This window comes from Fukomys damarensis, unplaced genomic scaffold, assembly GCF_012274545.1.
Source record: "Fukomys damarensis isolate Sample0158 unplaced genomic scaffold, DMR_v1.0_HiC HiC_scaffold_30, whole genome shotgun sequence".
NCBI classification, from domain to species: domain Eukaryota; kingdom Metazoa; phylum Chordata; class Mammalia; order Rodentia; family Bathyergidae; genus Fukomys; species Fukomys damarensis.
Window position 1 is genome coordinate 62063349 of NW_022900942.1, and position 15997 is coordinate 62079345.

At 40.5% G+C, this 15997-nt stretch overlaps 1 protein-coding gene across 3 annotated transcripts in view; it reads right to left on the reverse strand.

Annotated features, from left to right (window-relative positions):
• The window catches only part of Mettl4 (methyltransferase like 4), a 37663-nt gene that overhangs the window by 4045 nt on the left and 17621 nt on the right, over positions 1-15997 (reverse strand). Inside the window, exons 7-10 of one of the 3 annotated variants that reach the window (XR_783174.3) lie at positions 13045-13219; positions 10840-10946; positions 10232-10323; positions 1677-2017 (exon numbers count right to left, since the gene is read on the reverse strand). Coding sequence is in view for 2 of the 3 variants with exons in the window: in XM_010638686.2 (XP_010636988.1) it covers positions 1872-2017; positions 10232-10323; positions 10840-10946; positions 13045-13219 (520 nt within the window). In the remaining variant the exon portion in view is untranslated. Of the gene's footprint in view, positions 1-617; positions 2018-10231; positions 10324-10839; positions 10947-12532; positions 12692-13044; positions 13220-15997 lie in introns of those variants that run through there. The other 2 variants (XM_010638686.2, XM_010638687.2) reach the window with 2 other exon arrangements.

Sequence of the window (15997 nt, forward strand, 5' to 3'; positions counted from 1 at the left end):
AAAAAAAAAAAACCCCAAATTAAAAATGTAATCAAAATATGTGCCATTGAAATGAGCAGACACATCTCAGAAGAAGCACAAATGGCCCATAAATATAGGAAAAAATGTACTCCATTGTGTAAAACCACCATATTTTCTTTATCCATTCATCTGTTAATGAACAGATAGGCTGCTGCCAAGTCTTAGATGTTATGAACGGTGCAGCTATAAACACATGCGTGCATGGATCACTGTGATATGATGTCTTTAGCTCTCCTGGGTCGAATGGAATTTCTACTTTGAGTTTTTCAAGGAACCTCCATACTTATTTCCATAGTAGTCGCAGTAGTTGGCATTCCCACCAACAATGCAGAAGCAATTCCTTTTTCCCCACAGCCTCACCCGCATTTATTTGATTTCTTGATAATAACTATTCTTTCTGATGTAAGATAAAAACTTGCATCCAATAACAACTTAATATACCTTTATACACATAAAAGGAAGCCTAATACTATTCTTCCACTCACAGAAAGAACATCAAAAATAACCTACTTTCTTTCATGAAATCAGTAAATAAACCAGCAAGCTTATCAAAGAATCATTTCAATCTAACATTTTATTTAGCAGACAAATCAGGTGGGCAATTTGTTAACAATACATTTTTGTAAAGTTACTAAGTAAAAAAAGATAGACAAAACATAGTGTGATTCAATTTATATGAAATTCTAAATAAAGCAAAATTCGTGATAGAAAGTGAATCACCATCTGTCAGGCCTGGGATGAGAGCAGAGGCTGACTACACAGGGCCACACGAGAGGTTAGGAGGAGACAGGGTGTTTTCTGTCACGATTCTGGCGGTAGGCAGACAACTGTGCATGTTGTCAAAACTCCTAAACGCTATACTGCAAACTGGAAAATGGCATTATGTAAAACTCTACATCAACATTTTAAAAAGATCGAATGTAATAAATCAGCATGCTTTTCTAAATATCATTTCAGTCAAAATAGTTTATTCAGAGCAAGGTCTGGGTTCCATCCCCAGTATCACAAAAAAAAAAAATTTAACTCAGTAGAAAAATACTTATTTGTAGAAAATCTACAGATAACATAAAATACTTTTTCTAAGCAGTGTTTCTAAGAAATAGCTTAATTGTCCTCTAGAAAAACCAGCAAAACCAAGAAGTACTTGAAAAGTAATTTTGAGTGCAATTTAAAATTCTCCAAAGCAGGTGCATAGCCTCCCCACAGGGAGGTGGTACCTGGAGCCACTGGATACCTTCTCCAGAGCTTTATAGGACGGGGCTGGGGATTTAGCTCAGTGGTTTCAGTGCCTGCCTTGCAAGCGCAAGGTCCCGAGTTTGATCCCCAGTACCGAAAAAAAAAAGTATCTAATCCACCAGAACTTTACAGATGGAATGGAGGATGTGGCCCTGTGGTAACCAGAGACTGGCAGGAGTCAGCCACTGCCACCTGGCTGCACGGGTATCTGATGGCAGGAAAAAGCTTGGCCTTACTATACTGACAGCTTCTGATGTCCAAAGAGAAGCACAAATCTGGCCTCTGACATGAAATCTTCCAAGTTTTTGTTTGTTTGGACTAAACAAAACACGGGCCTGGGCAGGATTATGACCTGTGGTTCAGTCTATGATTCAGAACCCTATCAACAGCACAACTGGACTTGTGCTCCAACTGCTTACCTCTTTGCCTGTGGTCCAGAATAACATGGGTATCAGGGCCACGGAAGTAAAGTCCATCTCCAAATTACACAAAGGGTGGGTGTTTTTGACCCCTACGGGGAACCCAGATCCTATTGGTAAGAAAAGTAAAGACGTGCAAGGATGAAGAGAGAAGGGCCGAGGAAACACTGCAGAGGGACGACTTTCAGTTCACAGTCAGCATCCAGACTCCAGAGCAACAAAATAGTCCATGTGCTGAAATTTCAGAACTTCATTGCCCCAACTGGTCCAGCCTGGCTGTAAATTTCGAGCAAACAATTCCAAACATTCCCCACCTGGCTTGATGTAGTCTTTTAGAACCTCTGTTGAAAAAAGAGAAAAAAATATATGATCAAGAAAGAAATCCTTTTCTGTTTAGCATGTAAGAGAAGGAGGAGGAGGAGGAGATTTTACTTTTAAAGAGCAAATTAATGCCAAGGATTTTCTCACAGCCTTTATTTACTATTTATAGGCAGATAGTATAAGTATCCTTGAGATCAGGAACAATAAGTTCCGAACTTTCAGTAGTCCTGACTTACTGGCCTTCATTTATAAATGGGAAGTGAAGTTTTTAATACCCACGTAGGCGACTCTCCAGTTTTCCAATACTACTAACACATCTCCTGAAAACTTAATAAATGTAATTCATGCACCACAAAAGAACTCTATAGAAACAATACAAAGATAATCCGCTTTTAAAATAGAGATAAGGGCCGGAGATTTAGCTCAGCGGTTTGGTGGCCTGCCTTGCAAGCGCAAGGACCCGAGTTCAATCCCTGGTACCAAAAAAAAAAAAAAAAAAAAAAGAGATAAAATGTATGTCTCTTTATAACATAATACTCTGGTGAAAAAAATATAGAAATATGCGGAGAAATAATTAACAAATAACTAGCACCTCTTCAGCTTTAACTGGGTAGTACTAAAAACATGCCCTCACATTTAATTTCTAGATCTTTCTTTACCTAAAATTGTACCATATTCCCACAGTTAAGTAGTCTAAAGCTGGGCGCGGTGGCACACACCTGTAATCCCAGCACTCCAAAGGCTGAGGCAGGAGGATCGCTGTGAGTTCGAGACCAGCCTGAGATACATAGTGAGTTCCAGGTCAGTCTCAACTACATAGTGAGGCTCTGTCTCAAAAAAAGAAAAATAGTAGTCTATATTTACATATTAACAACGACTACCTGGAAAATTACACGTTGTTGGGAAAGGTGCTATACATACATGTTGGGTAAGCACCTGTTACCTACACTAAATGAGAGAATATCCTAGGAGGATTTTTTAAAGCATAGTTGAGATGGATGACAAATATTAAGACAGCCTCACTTTGATCGTGTCTCTGGTTACTGATTTTAACCACATATCAGGAACTGAATATAAAAATAATAATTCAGAAAAGCAAAGTACTAGAATAAGCAAAGATGGCCCATAATTGCTACACAAAGTTGAGTTTAGCAGAAACCTGTCAAATTCCCTGAAGGACGAATAAGGCTTCCTTGGGAATTATTGCCAGGTAAGGCTTACAAGTCCACACATCCCATTCTTTAGGTTTCATAAGGTTCTTCAGCTGCCCTCACAGCACAATACTTGCAAACTGATCTAAAAGTAGTGGTTTTGTACACCAAAGTTCAAGGAGGAATTAAAAGTTTGTATTGCTATAATTCAACTGAACTCCAATGTGAGCTCTGGTAGGTTCTAGAAGTCAATGGCATGAAAGAACTCTAGTCCTTTCCTAAGTATATAATTAAATGCTACTGCATTTGGAACAGAAAGGTTTCCCAAATCTTAAAGAATAATTCTAAACTCCTTTTCCATTTTCTTCCCATAAATGCAAAGCCTTACCAGCTTCCATTTACTTTTAGTGTGGTCTAAGGTATAGAAACAAGATTTTCTTTTTATGTTGTTCAGATTTTGGGTACAAATATGTGAGAGGAGTTTTACATGGGAGTCAGCCAGCCAAAAATGTTTATTATTCTAAGCACCCATTACAATCAGTGCTAATGGACTTAACAAAGAAAGCAGAATTACATGTTCTCTATGAGTTTACAATCTAATAAACATAGCCAGATACTCCTAGTGGAAAAACACATACAACTTAAAACCATTTATTACTGTCCTTCCTCAATGTAATGTATTTTCACATGTTTTTTTTCTAGTTGAAAAAAATCAGATACTAATTTTATAACATTAACTACATCTGTTTTATGTCAGAACAAGGGGAAAGAATTGAAGGACAATGAAACTAGGCATGATGGTGCCCAACTGTAAAATTAGCACTCCGGGAGGCTGAGGCAGGAGATCACAAGTCAAAGCCCAGCCTGGGCAATTTAGTGAGACTCTGTCTCAAAATAAAACAGGCCTGAGGATGCAACTTGGTGCAAAGGCCCTGGATTCAATCCCAAGTAAGAGCAAAGAAAGGAAAAAGGAAAGAATTAATAAAATCATTCTTATCCATTTAAAATAACAACCTAAAAAACAAGTAAGTAAAATAACCTAAAATTAAATACAAATACATACATTTAATCACAAATATGATACATGTACACCTGGACGCTTACATAACACCTGGCAGTAGTAAACCATCCAACCACAGAAAGGCAGCAATCAGCACGGTGCCAAGCATTACTTTTGCTCTGGAAACATGGGTTAGAAAAAGGGGAGAAACAGCCCAAACATCAATGCATAAAATCTCATCAGCTACATTTCACTCTTCAGATAGAAACCGTTAGTAAGTAAAGTAGAAAAAGGAGTTGAAAACCCTCTACTATAAAATAAGGAAATCATTTTTTTACTTAAATACTTTTATTTCATAATTTTCCTACCACTGTTTAGCATGTAGAACAGTCTAAAACTTAAAATTTAAGAATATTCATTTAAAATGTTAGACTGTAAGCTATAGCTATCGATGATTTATCTTTCATTCTATAGGAGGAAATTTTATAAACACATCACTTTGAAATGGAATTTGCTGCCAGTGTGTTAGGTTGTGCTATTTTTTCTTACATTTTGCAACAGAAATAACAAATTAAATTTTTTAAAAATCCTGTGTTTCAAACAAGACAAAGAACATTTCATTTTATGAATACAACATAAACAGTTTAAGAACGTTTACAGGTAAAAGTTCTAAGCACTATATCTAGAACACGTATTGTGCAAATCCCTAATTATAATTTCAGGATAAAATATGCATAGAAATTTGAAAGCTGTCTGATGGCTTTAACTTGTATGTATGCCCAAAATACATAAAAGAATATGAACTAAAACAAAAAAGGATTACAAATGTTTCTTGTCATTTTTTAACCAACATATATAGTGAGGTATTAAGATTTTTTTCCCCTAAAGTGCAACTTTTGTTTTTAAATGTGCCTAATTCTAAAAATGTGTCTGTGCTGCTCTCTTCTGGGAGGATGGGAAAACCGTGTTTCATACTCACTAGGCTATATACTACTGCAGCGGAAGACAAATTTTTGCTCACTATTTTTAAATCTTTCTGTCTTAATATAATTTCACTCTATTTTAAAGAAACTGGGAAACAGCTTGATTATCATTTAAAAATAAAATATTTGGGTGCTTAGGTGTTTTTGTTTTCTCTTGTTTTTAAGATAGGGTCTTGCTGGGTAGTTCAGGCTGGCCTCCAACTCACAACAATCCTTCTGCCTCACGATCTGGCACACTGGGATTACAGACATGTGCCACCAAACCCAGCTGTTTGGGGATTCTTTTTAACTAAAATATAAACCCTAAAACAAACACTAACTTAAGCTTTGGCACTCACCAATTGAGAAAGAAAATTCAAACAACAGATTCGATTTCCCCATTGAGCACAACCAATGTCATATCCATTTGTTCGTAAAAGAACAGTGCAGTGTCACTCTTCACAATCACAAACTGAACGCATTAAAGAGTTCATGCAGTGAACATCTGAAGGAGATTATTCACTGAGAATCCCTTTAAGTAAAGACTGTACAATCCCGTAGACATCTGAAGATCTCCCTATTCAAGGGATTCTAAAAAAGATATCTTTGCATAAGTAATTTAAGATAATAGAAATCCTGAGTGCTACCAAAACACTTCTTCTGAAAACTATGTTTTCCTATACTTTTCTTATTGCAGAGACTAAAATACCTGACAGCCAAAGTTAAAGGAGAAAGGATTTATTAAGCTCACAGTTCATAGAGGTTTCTGTCCATAATCAGCTGGCTCCAAGGTGGGGTGGCAGAGGGGCCACAGTTCATGGCAATGTGAGACAGCAAAAGCAACAAGGGAAGGGTAGGGCCCTCAACAGCACTGCCCTGCCCCTTTTGTCTCATGCAGACTACTTAGGGCGACACTCACATCCTCAACCCTAGTGCCCTCGGACCTAACACTGCACCATGAGTCAACTCCAGAAAAAGGCCCACCTATGACTGCATGAGGCTTTGGGGGACATCTAGACACAGCCCTAACATTCTAGAAAAAACAAATCAGAAGTAATTTCCCAGATAACTAAAGAGCTGATGACCATGATGAAGAATGTGGTTAGTGAATCTAGAGCAGATGCAGCTTTTGAAAAATAGAGGAGCTTAGGCAAATGATGGAAACCACAAATGCCTAACACAGGAAAGAGATGGGATTCATGGAAAAGATTCAAAGAGATATCCAGGAGATTAAAAATCCCACTGAAAGGATGTGCAGCAGAATCAACCAATATGAGGGCAGAATCAGATATGGAAGACGAGTTTGCAGTTAGTGATCATGAAAAGAAAGACTTCTCAAAAATAGCAAGGGGCCATGAAAAATCAATCTACAGCCGCTAGATGATGCAAAGAAGAATAACATAAGACTGATTAGAATCAATGAAAAAATCGGGAGATACCACGAAGGATATCAAAAATATATTTACAGAAGTAATGGCGAAAAACTTCCCAAGCATGGAAAAAGTCATGCAGATAAATGAGGCATATAAAGTTCCAACTAGCCATGATCAAAAAAAAAAAAAAAAAATAAACCAATGAAAAAAAAAAAAAAAAAAAAATCTATACCAAGGCATACAATAGTCAAGATTCCAGAAATTCAACACAAGAACAGAATATTAAAAGCTGTTAGTGAAAAGAAACAAATCATTTCCTTTATAAGGAAAGCCCATCAGGGTCACAGCAGACTTCTCAACACAAACCCTCAAGTCAAGGAAAGCTCGGCGTGAACTATTTCAAGCCCCCCCGCTCAAAACTCTAACCCAGATTGATGTACCCTGCAAAACTATCTTTAAAATTGACGGAGAAATGATACTTTCATGATAAAGAACATGTGAAGAAATTCATGACTACCAAACCAGCATTCCAAAATGTTCTGTAGAATATTTTAGAGACAGCAAAGATTTTAACTCCGTGAACCCCAATAGAATGAATCTACCAGGCAAAGCAAATAATTAAACAAAATAGAAAGGGACCAACAATGGGAAAATAATATGACAAAGTCAATACATATCATTAGAATCATCAATGTAAACGGTCTCAATTCACCAATCAAAAGAAACAGTCAAATGGATCAAAAACAAGATTCAACAATATGCTGCATACAAGAAACATATTTCAATAAAAAGAAATTCACAGACTGAAAGTCAAAGGATAGAAAATACTCCTCCATGGGATAGGAACCTGGAAAAAGCAGGGGTAGCTATTCTGTTTGAGGACAAAGTGGATTTCAAGCCAAGATTGATCAAGAGATACAAAGAAAGTCACTACATACTTGCTAAGGTAACAATCCAAGAGCAAGAGGTAACAAGTCTCAAATATATATGCACCAAATACCAGCATACCCAACTACATAAAATAAATACTAACAGGCATGAAAAAAATCAGATAAGCATCAATACAACTGTAATAGAGGACCTCAGTACTACACTGTCACAAATAAATGCACTCTACAAAAAAACAAAGAAAAATCAGAATTGAACCAAACCTTAAAACAAATGGACTTAGTAGATATCTACAGTGTTCTGCCCCACAGTGAGCTCAAATAAACAACATAATGTTAAGCATGAAGCTACTAGAAAAAGAGCAAGTTAAACCCAAAGCTCATACAAGGGAGGAAATTATAAAAATCAGAGCAGAAATTAATGTAATTGAGACTAAGACAACAAAACAAAGAATCATTGAATCAAAGAATTGGTTCCTTGAAAGATTAAATAAAACAGACAAACCTTTAGCCAACCTTATCAAAAAAGTAAAGACTCAAATCCATGCAATTAGGAATGAAAAGGTTGAAATCACAACAGATCCTGCAGAAATCCAGAGGATCATCAATACCTAATTTTAGAACTTGTACTCTAATAAGATGGAAAACACAGAAGAAATGGACAGATTCCCAGATACATATGTATTCTAAAGCTGTTTCAAGAAGATATAAAAATTCTAAATAATCCAGTGTTCGTCAATGAAACTGAAGATGTAATTAAAAACCTATCAACAAAGAAAATCCCAGGTCCTGATGAATTCACTGCTGAATTCTAGAAGAAAGTTAGAGAAGATCTAAGGCCACTACTCCTCAAACACTTTAATGCAAGTGAGAGAAGCAATACTCCCAAACTCATTCCTGGAAGCAAGTATTACCCAAATCTCAAAACCACAGAAAGCCAACCAAAACAGAGAACTGCAGCCCAATCTCCCTAATGAATATAGATGCAAAAATCCTGAACAAGATACTGGCAAACAATAAAATCATCGAGAAGATTATACACCAAGACCAAGTAGGATTCATCCCAAGAAGATTGTACACTGTGACCAAGTAGGATTCATCCCAAGGATGCAGGGATGATTCAACATATGCAAATCAATGAATCCATAAATATTATATTAACAGAGTCAAGAACAAAAATCATATGATCATCTCAACAGATGCAGAAAAAGTGTGTGACAAAGTCCAATACCTGTTCATGATTTTAAAAACCAAGGGAAAATTGGAATGGATGGCCTTTAACTCAGTCTAATAAAAACTATCCATGACAAACCAACAGCCAATATCATACTAATAGACAAAAACTGAAAGCTTTCACTCTAAAATCAGGAACAAGACAAGGATGTCCACTGTCACCACTCCTATTCTATATAGCTCTGGAAACATTAGCCAGAACAATTAGACAAGAGAAAGAAATAAAAGGAATAAGGATAGGAAAGGAAGAAGTCAAAGTATCATTTGTGCAGATGATGTGATACTGTGCATGGGAACCTCTACCAAAAGACTTCTAGATTTGATAACCAAATTCAGTAGCACAGCTCGTTACAAAGTCAACACTTAAAAATCAATAGCATTCCTGCACACAAATAACAAAATCACTGAGAGAGAAATTAGGGAATATTTCACAATAGCATTAAAAAAATGAAATACGTAGGAAACAATTAACAAAGGTAGTAAAAGTACTTTACATTGAAAACTACAGTACTCGGAGAAAGGAGACTGAAGAGGATACCAGAAAATGGAAAGATATTCTTTGTTCTTGGGTAGGAAGAACCAATACAGTAAAAATGGCCATACTTCCAAAATTGTTATACAGATTTAATGCAATCCTGATCGAAATACCAATAGCATACCTCACAGACTAAGAGAACACAACCCTAAAATTCATTTGGAACCAGAAGAGACCTAGAATGGCAAAAGCAACTCTGGGCAACAAAGGCAAGGCAGGAGGCATCACAATCTGCGACTTGAAATTATACAAAAAAGCGACCGTGATAAAAACAGCGTAGCACTGGCAAAAAAAACAGACTTTCTCTGATGTGAGAAGCGGAAAGGGAAAATAAGGACCAAGATGTATAACAGATACTGGGAAATAGGAAGAAAAGGTTCAAATGGTGAACAAGAGGAGGAGAGACTAGAAAGGAAAAAGGGAAAGAAAGCTTTTGTAAATAAGGGAGGGAAGAAGAGGTTGAAGGGGAGGGGAGGGTGGAGCAAAACAGAAGAATCAAGACGGATCACATACAGGTGCAAATTTCCTACGATGACTGTGGACACTGGATCCAAAATGTACCAATAAAGTTAATTTAAAACAAAAGAATTTAAAAAATAAATCGTCACTTGGCAAAGTCAGCATTTACTGAACATCAAATAGGTGCTACTGAAGTCTAAATTATTTTCACCCTGAGACACTAAGCATCACCACTCCCTCTCTGAACGAGGACCACGGGGTAGGACCACACTGGCGCACCTCGCCCAAGGGGCAGAGCCAGGATTCACACTCGTGACAGCCACGCTCCAGAGCCAAACTCCCCGCCCGTCCTAGCTTAGTCTCCCTCGAGATGAGCACCAGCACCTCCTCTCAGAGAACCCCAAACTGAGGGTCTCCACCCAATATCCGGGGAGCGCTAACCGTCGCTCGTAGGACCACCGCGAGCTCTGGCCTTGGAACAAGCAAGGAATGAGCCGCTCACCGACTCCCCACTGCCCCGTCCCGCTATCACACTCCACAGTATTAAAACGCGCCTGTCTGACGTAACTCCCCAGAGTACCAACCATTCAAGCACTAACATCCATCCTTTGTAAAGGGCGCTTTCAGGACTTACCAGCAAGAGGCGGCTTATGCGAGTGAACAGCACAGGGCACGCTGACAATTAATTTATGGTCTGGAATCGGGGGCACTTCTGCATCTGTGCTCCTAAGCAAGACAGAACAAGACAGTAAGTCATATTTGAAAGAATGATTTTGAATTATGAGCCACAATGATATTTTTCTTTTTTTGGTACGGTGGATCAAACTCAGGACCTTGCGCTTGCAAGACAGGCGGCAGAAACACTGAGCTAAATCCCCGGCCCTCACTTTCAAATAGTATCTAATTTTTCTAAACAAATTTAAAGACTGACTCGATGAAGGAAATCAATAATTTAACAACTAAGACATCTCCTATGTCGGTGATGGCGAACGTTCTGGAACTTTCCACGATGCAAACGTCCACTGTGGACCTGCGAAGACGTTCGCCATCACTTCACACAGTAATGACAATTACACACTGGAGAAAACAAGGATAAAACTGCAGGTGTGATGCAATTCACACTTTCTGCTCTTTTAGATTTTCAAAACTGAAAATTAAGAAAAATCAAAGACTGTTGTTAATAATTTTAAAAACCTAAAAATTAATGCATTTAGATAATTTTGGAAAAATCACCCTTCTCACCTTAATGGCAGAGTGTTTTTCTCTTGAACTCTTCCCAGTATAAGACCTTCATAGGGCTTTTTGTGTGGAGAATCTAAAGGGAACACAAACTCTCCCGTCTTGGTAATCTGGTAGAAAGAAGTCGAAGGTCACTCCATCGCCTCCATTCCCCTCCCACAAGAAGAAGTTATTAAATCTCCAGGCTACCACTGTCCAATAAAACAGTATATACACCAGAAACGGGAGCTACAGGTCTATTTTTAAATTTTCTACTAGTAACATTTTGTTTGTTTGTTTGTTTGCTTTGAGACAGGGTCTCACTGTATAGTTGAGACTGACCTGAAACTCACTATGTAGCCCAGGCTGGTCTCCAACTCACAGCGATCCTCCTGCCTCGGCCTCCCGAGTGCTGGGATTACAGGCGTGCGCGACCACACCTGGCTCTACTATTAACATTTTTTAAAAAACTAAAAATGCCAGGTGTGGTAGCACGTTACTATGATCCCAACACACAGCAGGCAAGAGGATCACAATTTCAAGGCCAACATGGACTTCAAAGAAGAGAGCCAGATCCTGTTTCATAAATAAGTAAATCAATAAATGTAAAACAAATAAAATGTGAAAAGAATACAATGAGGTTAACTGTAAATACTTAACTTTAATAAATCTAAAATATTACTTCAATGTGCAATCGATTCCAAGAAGCTACCGAGCTATGTTACATTCTTTTACCTGCTAAGTCTTCACCCTATTTGAAGTAACTAAACAACCAAGTCAGTAACAGAAAGTCCTTCTATCTCTGCAAAGGCCAATCGGGCAGCACTACTTATCCAAAGTACTGTATAAATACTAGCAAATTCTTATTCTTTGGGGAGCCTTTATATTCAATAATTATTCCCTTTATTATAATGTGTAATTACAAATGTTGCAGATGGTACAGTACATTTTTTAGAATCCTACAGCATTCTAGGCTTACTACACCTTCTCTTGGAACTGATCGCTTCCACAGATGAATGGTCTAGGTTTTCCTACGTTAGCATTTTACTGCATGGGACTTAGGAAGGGGATCTCTTCCCGGCTTTGGCCCCCAGCGGGCAGGTGGACCGAGGTACCACGTTCCTGTCATTAATCCTACACCGAAGCAACCAAGCTCAACACCAAAGGATGCCACAAAAGCAAAGACACAACTATAAGTATCTGTTTGCCAAGTCCTATAAAATAAGTATAAATAAACAACGCACATGGCTTTCAGAAGAGTCTGGTAAAGCCGGGTGTGATGGCGCATGCTGGTAATCCCAGCACTCGGGAGGCCAAGGCAGGAGGATCTCTGTGAGTTGGAGACCAGCCTGGGCTATATAGTGAGTTCCAGGTCAGTCTCAACTATACAGTGAGACTCGGTCTCAAAACAAAAACAATAGTCTGGTAGACTACAAAGTATACAAAAGCACATAGAAATATAACTTTGTTGTGTCTAAAATAAGTATACCAGTTCTTAAACACTGGATTACAACAGCTTATATATTCAAACTTTAGGAGGGCTTTTATGACGCCCATGTGAAAAGTCAGTCAGTATCTTTAAAAGAAAATCCAATGAACTCTGAACTGAGACTTTAGTTTTTTGCATTTATATTTTACTCTTACAACATGCAGAGATATTAAAGCTCATCCACCAATGCTACAGCAAGAATCGTTTATTTTAAAAACAGGTTTGGCAGCACATAGAGTGCTGAGGACTGAGTCAGGGGTATAAAAGATTCTCGGTCCAGCATCTTCTAATTCACTCCACGATGGCTGACACCTTGTGGTTCTCTGCCTTCCTCCGCAGAAATGTGAGGTACGGAGGCCACAGTGAGTGACCAGACCTGTGGGGAGGCTGAGCGGGAGAAGACAGGCAGGAAGGCAATTTACTTTTGTGTTTGGTGAGGGACCCGCTCCCCCAGGTTTCTGTTTGCCCCATTTTACACTGGATCTGTAGAGACCGGAGCTCTCTTACGGCTCGGTCCAGTGTCTCCCTGACCAGCAGTGAAGGACTCCACTACCGGAAGCAGCAGAGAGCGAGGCGACGGCCTTGAGAAGAAGAAGACGAAAGTGTTGAGCAGCAAAGCAAAAGTTTCAGTTAGGCCCCGGGGAGGAAAGGACCACTGACGGGCTAAACACTGCCCAGTAGACACCGTCTTTCCGTGACGGTGCCACGCCACACTGACGCACCCTGACCTCTGGACTCACTTTCACCCAGTGCCATTCGGCCAGCGCTGCCACAGACCAAGAAGGGTAAAGCTCGTCCTTCACAAAGCGCAGGTGCTTCTGTCTGTTGGTCACCCAGGTAACAACAAGGCAGTCGGGGGCAGCCAGCTGAGGGATGGGGACCTGCTGTATCTGCAGCGGCGATAAATAACTGTACCTGCAAGTGAACAGGAAAGAACAGGAGAAACTTTTGCTGTTAAAAGAAAAGAAAAGCAGGCAGGGGGAAGACCTGCCAAACACTGACCCCAGAAACGCAGAGCTCCGGGGCTGGTTATCCGTGTGGCCAACTGTGGGGCCACGGCGCCACCTGGTGGACACGCTCTCACACAAAGTCAACGGGAACTCCGTTTTTCTCTTCCTGCTATGGAATTGTCAGGCTGTGTTCATTTTTAATCACTTCGAAACACATTTTGGAAACTTTTCTACATATTTCTTTCCCGTTCAAACTTAAGCAAATATCATTCGGGTCCTCTCATGTCCCCGCTCCTGCAGTACTAGGGATCGACGCCAAGGGCCCTCTACCTCGCAGCCACATCCCCAGACCTATTTTTTATTTTATTTTATTATGAGACAGAGTCTCACTAAGCTGCCCCGCACGACTCAGACCCTCCTGCCTCAGCCTCTCTCGCTGCCGATTACAGTCGCTCAGCTAACCGGGCACCTGGCAGCATGTGAGACAGCGTCAGGAAAGTTTCCCTCAGACCCTGCCCACGAGGCTGCCTGCCCCCCACGCCCGTCCCCTCAGCTCCTCCCGTGCCTTCCTTCCTTGCAGGCAGTTCCACTGGGCTCTTTTGCTCCTAGGAACAAAGGGGGCCCTGCGGAGCCGGAGCTGTCCCCTCACCTGCTCAAGTCTGCCAGTTTCCGCCCAGCAAGTGGCTCCCCCGCCTGCCCGACCACCAACAGCCGCAGCCCTGCTCCCCGGCACCCTCCACCCCTCCTTTAACCTGCGAACCCCCAGTCCTGAGTGGGCCCCACAACTGCGCGCGTGTGTGTGTGTGCGCGTGTGTGTGTGCGTGTGTGCACGCGTGCTACAGAGCCTGGGCCTTGCACGCGCTCTACCACTGAGCTGCACCCCAGGCAAAACCGCAACTCCAGGGCCGGGGATTTAGCTCAGCGGTGCCGCCGCCTGCCTCGCAAGCGCAAGGTCCTGAGTTCGATCCCCGGTACCAAAACAAACAACCAACCAAAAAAGGAAACACACACAACTTCATTCACCTTCTTCACAACCGGAAAATCGGGCGAAGAAAAATGCAGAGCAGATGAATCGAACCACTAAATGTTTATAAAACCGAAGCTCAGGTTCTCAAAACTATTCAGCAACTCACTCGTCCTGGGTCAAATCCTAGAAAATCCCCCACTTCCCGAGTCCCGCGCCCTGGCTCACCTTCGCAGAGGAACTCACACATCAGTAGAACTAAAGGTCGCCAAGTACATCAACTACCCAAACATCGCCTCCCTCCTCCCTACCACCTGTGCACTTAGTCTTGCCAACCATTTCCCTCCTTCTGGACCTGCAACGTCGCCGCACCGCTTCACTGGCGACTTATAATATGTTCGTGCTATGCGGAGTGAAAAGAGAGGAAAGAAGGGAGCGAGGGAGGGAGAAGAGAGGTGGGAAGAACGGAGAAAAGAAAATCTTCTCCTTTCGGTCTCCCGTCTACACCTACGCGGAGGACGAGTCTTTCCACTTCTCCCCCAGTCAACAGTGTGGCGTCTGCACCTCGCCTGCTCTGAGAAAAGTAAGTGGCTCCCGGGGGCAGATGCAAGGCCTGTAACACTGGGATCCACTGGGACACGGTGGCTCTCTGAGGTCAGGAAGGACTGGCAAACATTTCTTAAAGGAACAAAGGAGTGAAAGAATCCAGAGCTCAAGTACCCAAGTTCCCCATCCCCGCCAGGGCCCTGCAGCAGGTCAGCACTTCCCGTAATCTAACGATGGTTTAAAATTAATTTCGTCACAGTATGAAGAATGGGAGCTCAAAAATTTGGATCCAATAACTGCAGATTTCTTGGATGCCTGAATGTTATTTAACTGGGTTGATGGGGGTATTTATAGCCCTCTTCTAGCTCTGATCTCATGGAAATCACTGGGCAAACTCCAAGATATGCAGCTTTATATGTCAAAAACATGCAGAGAAAAAATGTACAGGATCACCTATTCTTCAGAGGAAACGTGTATCTCTGTGAGTTTGGCTTAGGCAAGGACTTCTTAACATACAACACTAAAAGCACAAACAATAAAAGAAAAACTAGATAAACTGGGTTATATCAAAATTTAAAACTTTGCATTTCAAAGAACACTATTAAGGAAAGTGAAACAAAATCCAAAGAATAGGAGAAAATATTTGCAAATCATATATCTGATCCAAAATATATAAAGAACTCTTACAAATCAACAATTTTAAAACCCTAACTTTTAAAGTGTGCAAAGGCAGGATTGCAAATTCAAGGTCAGCCTGGTAAGTGAGAGTCTGTTTCAAAACAAAAAATAAAAGAGGCAGGGAGGCAGCTTAGAGGTAGGGTGACTCTAGGTTCCATTCCCAGCACTGCGGAAAAAGAAAAACACAAAGGACTTAAGTAAACCACTTTCCACTTTCCATACAAGATAAGCAAATAACCAGCAAGGACTGGAGAAGATACTCAACATCATTAGTTATTCGGGAAATGCAAACCAAGACTAACACTTCATACTCACTGGATGCTGTTATTATTTTTTTTAATGGAAAATAACAACTGTTGACAAAAAAATCAGAAGTCTCACTGCTGATGGGAAATGGGAAATGGTGCTAGTTTACCGCTAGGTGAACAACTTGATAGTTCCTCAAAAATTTAAAGATGGAGTTACCACAGGGCACAGGAATTCTACTCCTGGTGTATACGGCAGAGAACTGAAGTGTACTGCCAGAGTTAAACTCCAAGTTTAAAACAACAGTCC